Genomic DNA, 7730 nt, shown 5'->3' with positions numbered 1-7730 from the left:
GCCCCAGCCCTTTACCCAAGGGGCCTCCCGCGCCGCTGCCCGCTCCGTGGCTGTCGTCGGCCGTGGCGCCAGCTGCGGGTGGCGGCGGCTGGGCCGAGCCGCGCAGGAAGGACGGCACGAACTCGGCGGCGTGGACGTTGGGCACGAAGGGCTTGGCGTTGACGTTGAGTTGCCGGCTGAAGGCCGCGCTGAGGTGCTCACGCTGGGCCTCGGCCGCCACCGCCGGGCCGCCGCCGCAAGGGCCCGGCCCAGGAGCTTCCATGTCCGCCTGGTCCCAGCAATCCGGCGCCGAGTCGCTGCTGCTGCTCCCGCAGCTGCTCCCGCCGCCGCCGCCGCCGCCGCCGCTGCCGGGATCCATGATCGGGGGGGCCGTGTGTGTGGTGAAGAGAGGGCGGGAAATGGAGGCGGGGGCGTCCGGCCGGGGAGGAGCGGGCCGCGCTGACCCAGGAAAGGCGGCGAGACGGAAGGGCCGGCGCCTAGCGACACAATCTCCGGCGTCGCCGCAGCGGCAGCTCCAGTACGAAGTCGGCACTCGCGACGACAGTAGGCGGCGGTGGCAGCAGCGGCGGGAGCTCAACCCTCCTCCTCGTGTGTGCGAACGGATCTCCTCCCATCCAACGCAACCACCGCCGTCTACCTCACCACCAACCCCACGCCCGGCGCAGACTGACCCCCTCCCCACCACCCGTACCTTCGCCTTGGTAGTTCCCGACCCTGTCCGCTCTCACTTCCGGCTACGGAGCACGGCAGAAGATTGAACTACGAGTTCCGGCAGCGCCTGCGCGACCCCGCCGCGGTTTCCCCCCCCCCCACCCAGGGGCCGACGGGAGTCGGAGTTCAGGGGCAGGGCGCAACCGGAAGCGGGTCTGCCTCCCAGCAGGCAGCGCGAACAGGCGGAGATTTGGTGGCAGCTTGGCTGCCCCACCTGTCACCGAGTGGGGGCGGGGACAGGCCCTAGAGAAACTCACTGCCGGACCAAGGATCCATAGGAAGTGCCCACTCGGGCAGCAGGCGAGGGAAAATAGTCAGCAGACCTAAGGCGGCGGGGGCGGCTCCTATCTCCCGATGATTCCTTGCCTTTTCACCACTTTTTCTGCTTTCTCTGCCTCACTCTCCCTACCTTGTTCTCCATCTCCCCACTTTCCTCCCCTCCCCCAGCTAGATTTTGCCCTATATTTCAAAGCTGATGCAAAGCGTCTTGCATTTTATGTCTTTCATTTTACCATTTGGAAACAAGACAATAAAACCATGAGATGTTACAATTTAAACTGCAGTGTGGCTCATAAAAGGCTGCGGCCCAGGTTCTGCCCAGGCACAAGGGATTGTTAACTGGAAACTTTCAATGACTCAGTCTGTTTGACTACTCATTAGAAGCCTTCACCTAAATTTTTCCATTCCTTCCTCCTCCCTGCCAAGAGGCTTGCAGGTTAAGCGGAGGTTTGCCATAGGCCGTGATGTTTCTAGCCCCCACCTAACTAATAGGGTTATTTTGGTCCCTCCGATTTGCTTTTTTATGCAGCAGTAAGTGATTTGTTCAAGTATTCCCGTTTTCTTTAATGACTGCATCTCATACAGGTGAGATAAATTTGGGGAAAGTAGAAAGCAAAGAGAAATGATCTGTGTTTAGTCCTAAACTGTATGAAGCAGAGAAAAGCACGTTGTTTGTGGGGATTTTTTTCTTTTTCCAAAAAAGTGTTGGAAAAGAATAGGATTAGGAGAAAAGTACATTGCTGATATTTTTCTTTTTCTTTCATTTTTTGGGGGGTCTTTTTGAGACAGGGTATCGCTATGCAGTTCAGGCTGGCCTTGAGCTCACTTTGTAGCCCAGGCTGATCTTGAACTCGCAATGATCCTCCTGCCTCAGCCTCCCCAGTACTAGGATTACAGGCGAGCGCCACCGCGCCCAATCTATATTTTTCTGAAAGGAGTCTAAATACAATGCATCTCACCTGCCTGGAAACTACAGTATGAAAGTGTAGCCATACAGAAAGTATTTCCTAATCTTAGATTGTTTAAAAAAAAAAAAAAACTGGCTGTAGATCTGAATTTTAATTTGTTTCTTTTTTTTTTTTTTTTTTGGTTTTTCGGTTTTTCTCCGGTACCGGGAACCGAACTCACGACCTTGCGCTTGTCAGGCAGGCGCTTTTGCCGCTGAGCTAAATCCCCAGCCCCCTGAATTTTAATTTGGGGAAGGTTGAGACAAGGTCTCACTCTAGTTCAGGCTGGCCTCGAACTCACTATGTAGTCCAGGCTGGCCTGGAACTTGGGCAAGCCTCCTGAGTGCTGGGATGAAGGTGTGTGCCACCATACCCGACTGAATTTTAATTTTAAACATCTGTGTTGTAAAGAGAAAAGAACTCAGCCTAATGAACTGAGTCAAAAACAAAGCTGACGGGCCAGGCATGGTGGTGCACACCTGTAATCCCAGCACTAGGGAGGCTGAGGCAAAAGGATCGTTGCAAGTTCGAGGCCAGCCTGGGCTACAAAATGAGTTTAAGACCAGTCTGAACGGCGTAGTGAGACCCTGTCTCAAAAAAAAAAAAAAAAAAAAACCAAAAGCAAAAACAAAACAAAACAAAAAAAGCTGTCATGTTCCCTTTAAAGCAAATACTACACTATAATGGTGTGAATTTGTGTTTAATATTAAACTATCAAATATTACAAATGCATTTTTAACATACAACATTGGGGAGTTGACATTATAAATGCAAAGAAACCACAGACCTCCATTATAACAAGAGTGGGGGCTGGGGATGCACCTTAGTGGTAGAATACTTTTCCACATTTGTATGTTCCTATGTTTTATCCTCAGCACCACAAAAAGTACAAGTAAATATAAGAAGGCTTGTTTTAAGTTATCAGATATATGCTCTCTGAAATCTCGTGGAAATTGTTTTTGTTTATTTTGTTGAGATGGGGGTTTTTTGGTAGTGGTTTTTTTTTTCATGTTAGATGAAGTATGCCTCTGCTTTAACACAAAGCTCGACTGGAGACCCAACAGAACTCCTTCTTAAGAATATTCATTTTCAAGTTGGTGTTAAGTGATTGTCCTCAGATTTGCAGAAAATTTATTGATATAAAAGTCATAGCTCCAGCTGGGTGTGGTGGTGCACACCTGTAATCCCAGCACTCAGGAGGCTGAGGCAGCAGGATTGCTGTGAGTTCAAAGCCAGCCTGGACTACATAAGCAAGTTTAAGGCCAGCCTGTAATATGTAGTGAGACCCTGCCTCCAAAAAAAAAAAAAAAAAAAAAAACATAGCTGCTTTCAAACATAAGAGCTATGTATTGCTAGTGGATGAAATATTTTAATCACAAGAAAATACATTGTGTCTGAAATAAAATGCCTCTTACTCAAGATTTACACTTTTCAACCCACTTCTGAGAAAATGTCAACACATGTGATTGAGTCTTTCTGCATCAGAAGCCACATTTCTCTCCTAGATCGACCCTAGGACTCTTGGTGATCACACTCTGATGGGTTAGTTCTTCACAACTACATAACTGAATTAGCACGGTTTCTTGGTGCCTGGTACTTTTTCTAGGAACAGAGGCAGAAACTGCTAAGACTGCTGCTTAGAAAACAGTTGATATCATTAATTTCTTTGTCTTCAAATATGATAGTTATGGATATTCAAGAAAAAAATCCATTCCATTGTTTTCCAACAGCTTTGATCTGCCAGGCCAAGCACCAGCAGGAAACGAGGGAATCCTTTTATTAATTACTGTTGTGCCAAGACTGACAACCTTGTGAGCAGAGTCTTTTCTTACTCTTTCTACTGTTTCCACTGCCTAGTATAATGCCAGACATACAAAGGAACTTGATAAATGTTAAATAGGATGGTCCTGCCCTGTATACTCACTTAAGGCCATTGGAACGTAGGACTAATAACTCTAAGAGACAGTTTTCCAAGGACGCACTGCTATTCACTGGAATGTATATAAGGGTATAACTTTATGGCAGCCTTCCTTAGCAAGGCTATGCTGCTTGTTTTAAGGTCTGGGCCGTATCACAACAGATAAATCCGATCTTGCACTGCAAATCCTACCAGCTGGCATTCCTAACAGAGCCTCCCTTTTGTACTTTTGTGTGTGTGCTGGGGATTAAAGGCAGGACCTGGTTCATGCCAACCACATGCTCGACCACTGAGCTACACCTTCATCCCCTCTCTTTTGTTCCTTTCCATCCTCCCTTAATTATCATGCCTTTTAACTAGTCAAGGTCTTGGTATTTGTACTTTTTAATAAACTGCACAATGCTTTGCTGCAAAATAATAATCTTTAAAAGGACTGAGAGTATAGCCGGGAAATAGAGCGCTTGCCTAGTGTATACGAGGCTATGAGTTTGGGCCTCAGTACCATTAAAAAACAAGTCACAAACAGTTGTATCACTGGGCTCAGTGATATAGCCCCTGCCTAGCATGTGGGATGCCCTTGGCTTAATCCCCACCACTACAAAAAATAAAAAATTACACCTATACTAAACATGCACAGTTTTTTCTTGTCATTTTCCCCTATAGTGTGACACCTATTTACATCACATTAACTATATTAAGTGAGATGATTTAAGTATATGGGAGAATTTCTATATTTCATATATAAAATTGCACCATTTTATATAAGGGTCACGAACATCTATAAATTTTGGTATGGAGGCTTCCTGCAACCAATCTGCAGCTACAGAGAACAACTGCATGCCTACCTGGTGTAGAATATGTAGTGGATCGGCACACCTAGAACAGTCCTGTTTCTTTAAAGGTATTTAGCTTTTTCCTCTCCCTAGACTGCTCTGCTCCAATGTCTTCACCTCTAGTTCTTTGCTCTCATTCACCTCACTTGTCCTGTTCTCAGAGGAGAAGCCTCCCCTGCCCACTCTGGCCCTTTCCCACCCTCACTATGCCCTATTTCCAGGCCCTATTTTAGTTTCTTCACTGTGCTTATCATGATCTGAAATTCCTATTCATTCCATGCTTAATGCGGCAGCCACTAAAGCTTCAGAGAGAAACATAAGTATCTCTTTGGACTTTATAACACTTTGTAAACTATGACAAGATACATATTAAACAGTGACTGAAGTCTGGCAATATAGCACAGTGGTAGGTAGCTTGCCTAGTATGTGCCAGGGCTTGGTTTCCATCTCTAGCACCACCAAATACCGCCTGCCCCCCAGTAAATATGGGATGTAACAATCATGCCTTGGTTCCCTTTTTCTTTCTTCACCCTGCCCCTGGTAACTGCTGATCCATTTACCTTTTGTGTAAATGCAATCCTACAATATATGACTGAGACAGAAGAGAACAAAGCATTTCCCTCCTCTCACACATCACTTGCTGCTCAACACAAAATTGGGGCTGGGTGTTTGTCTCCAACAACCAGCTCTCTAGTGGACACTGACAGGATGTGCTATAAAGCAACTCAGTCCTGACGATGACTGCAGTTAGCGCAGACCCCATAGGTTAAGGACTCAGTTCAAGCCAGCTGGAGTGTTGCATGCCTGTGACCCCAGCTCTGAGGGAGGCTGAGGCAGGAAGATCATAAATGCAATCCTTGCTTGGGCAATTTACCAAGACCTTGTCTCAACATAAAAAAATTTTAGAAGGGCTGGAGCTGGGGATCTAGCTCCGTGGTAGCACACTCCTGGATTCAATCCCCAGCAGCCCGCCCAGGCTCAGTCCCAAAAGACTACCCTGCTTCAGAAGTCAATAGCAAGTTCCCTACAAAGAATGTAACCATTATGTATTGCAAATATGTACTGAAGCCAAGCGCGATGCCACATACCTGTAATTGCAGAACTTGCCAGGAGGATCGCCATGGGTTCAAAGCCAGCCTGAACTAGGAAGCCGGACTCTGCCTCAAAAAAAATCAATCAAGCAAGCAAATAAAAACTGAGAAAAAAAAATACCAAGTCCCATGTTGTCGCCTGTGTTCTAAAACACCACCTATAAACAGGGAGTTTGGGCTGGGGATGTAGCTCAGTGGCATAAGTGCCGGTCTGGCAAGCGCAAGGTCATGAGTTTGATCCCTGCTACAGCAAAAGAAAAAAAAGGTTTAAAACCTTGAGTTTACACCACCTTTTCGTCAGGCTTGAATCATTTTTCTCTAGTGGTTCAGAGGACTTAAGAGAACACTGCTTACCTTCACCCACTTGTCATAAAGGCTGCGACAAAGGATACAGAAGACAAGCACAGAAGAAGCTCTCAGAGCCCTGTCCTCTTGGGTTTGAATGGAGGCTTTGCTGAGTAACTCAGGAGTCCGCCCTCTCACCTGCTTGGCGGGGTTGGCAGGCGGAGGGGGGGACGCGGATGAAAATTTCATGATCCTAAGCATGGCTTGGCCTTTCTGGTGACCAGCCACATCCAGGAACGTGTCACTGGCCAGCATGGGTCCTTGTCCACATTGGATATGGGTTCTTGTCCACAGTGAATAAAAGTTTATTACACAAAAGAAAAAGGGCTGGGATATAGCTCAGCAGCGTAAGCGCTTGCCTGGCAAGCCTGAGGTCACGAGTTTGATTCTCGGTACCAAAAAAAACAAAAGAAAGAAAACTAGCTGTACTGTAGGCAAAGGAGGAAATTGGCTACTCCACAGGCCCCCAGCAAGGAATACAGACACCTTTAATGGGTCCCAAAAGAATGCTGCTCGTTATTTGTGGATTTTTTTTCAAAAGGGGAGGAGTCTCTGGACAGAGTGGAGTTTAATTACTACACAGGTGAGTATTTGCGCCCAGTTCCAAAGGTGCTTAAAGATGTGCTCTGCCCCCTCTCTGGAGGAGACCTTATTAAGGAAAGGCATTGTGATGCAGGGATAACGCAGTGTAGGTCAGTTCCTGGTCAGGGCAGATGGACGTGGCTATCTTTTCTGCACCGGGTTTCATTGCACTTTCTTATCTCAAGGGCTGCAGCAGCTTGCTGTCTTAATTAACAGCTTGGTTTACTTTCCCCTCTTATCACTAAAAGCTGCAGCTGTCTGCTTGTTCTCTTTCAGGCTGTTACTTCAAAGTCCTGCCATTTCCTCTCCTGTCTCAAACCCATCAAGAGTTGCCTCATAATCAGGAGTGGTGGTACACCCTGGTAATCCCACCTGTAATTCCAGCACTTTTCAGGACTGAGGCGGTTAAGCCCAGCATAGGCCTTGTCTCAAACAAACAAACACCCAGGAATTTCCAAGGGTTTTAGGAGCTCTGTACTAAAAACTGGGGACAGAGACCAAATATCTACCTCTTATTGTATCATAGTGACTTTTTGCATCAGGCTTATTTTACTTAACTTTTTTTTGAGACAGGGTCTTGCTCTATAGTTCAGACTAGCCTTGAACTCACTATGTAGCCCAGGCTACCCTTGAACTCATGGCAATCTTCCTGTCTTAGCCTCCCAAGGGCTGGGATTACAGGAGGGCACTGCCATGCCTGGCTATACCTAACTTTTTTTATGGTGATGAAGCAGTTCTCAGTATTTCATTCGTTTTCATGGCAGAATAATATTCCATTTCATGGACAGACCATAATTTGTTTATCCATTCATCTATTAATGGGAAAACTGCTTTTAAAACTTAAAGTTAAAAATAAAAGTCAACACACTGTGAAATGATAGGAAACCACTGAAGAGTAAAGGGCTTCTGGGATGTGGGAAAAGAGAAGGGAACGGGGGCTGGGGATTTAGCTCAGCGGCAAAAGCGCCTGCCTGGCAAGCGCAAGGTCGTGAGTTCGGTTCCTGGTACCGGAGAAAAACCAAAA

General features: G+C 46.8%; 1 protein-coding gene across 6 annotated transcripts in view; it reads right to left on the bottom strand.

Moving 5' to 3' along the window:
* Positions 1-755, bottom strand: part of Gspt1 (G1 to S phase transition 1) — a 35936-nt gene extending 35181 nt beyond the window's left edge. For 5 of the 6 annotated variants that reach the window (XM_005391152.2, XM_005391153.2, XM_005391154.2 and 2 more), the window contains exon 1: positions 16-454. In XM_005391152.2, the coding sequence (XP_005391209.1) occupies positions 16-358 (343 nt within the window). In that variant the 5' untranslated portion in view covers positions 359-454. Of the gene's footprint in view, positions 1-15; positions 455-691 lie in introns of those variants that run through there. The other variant, XM_005391157.2, reaches the window with a different exon arrangement.
* Between the last annotated feature and the right edge of the window lie 6975 nt (positions 756-7730).

The sequence above is a fragment of the Chinchilla lanigera genome, unplaced genomic scaffold (assembly GCF_000276665.1).
Source record: "Chinchilla lanigera isolate Chin_1 unplaced genomic scaffold, ChiLan1.0 scaffold00041, whole genome shotgun sequence".
NCBI classification, from domain to species: domain Eukaryota; kingdom Metazoa; phylum Chordata; class Mammalia; order Rodentia; family Chinchillidae; genus Chinchilla; species Chinchilla lanigera.
The sequence above is the reverse complement of the archived record's forward strand: the minus strand, read 5'-3'. Positions and strand labels throughout refer to the sequence as shown.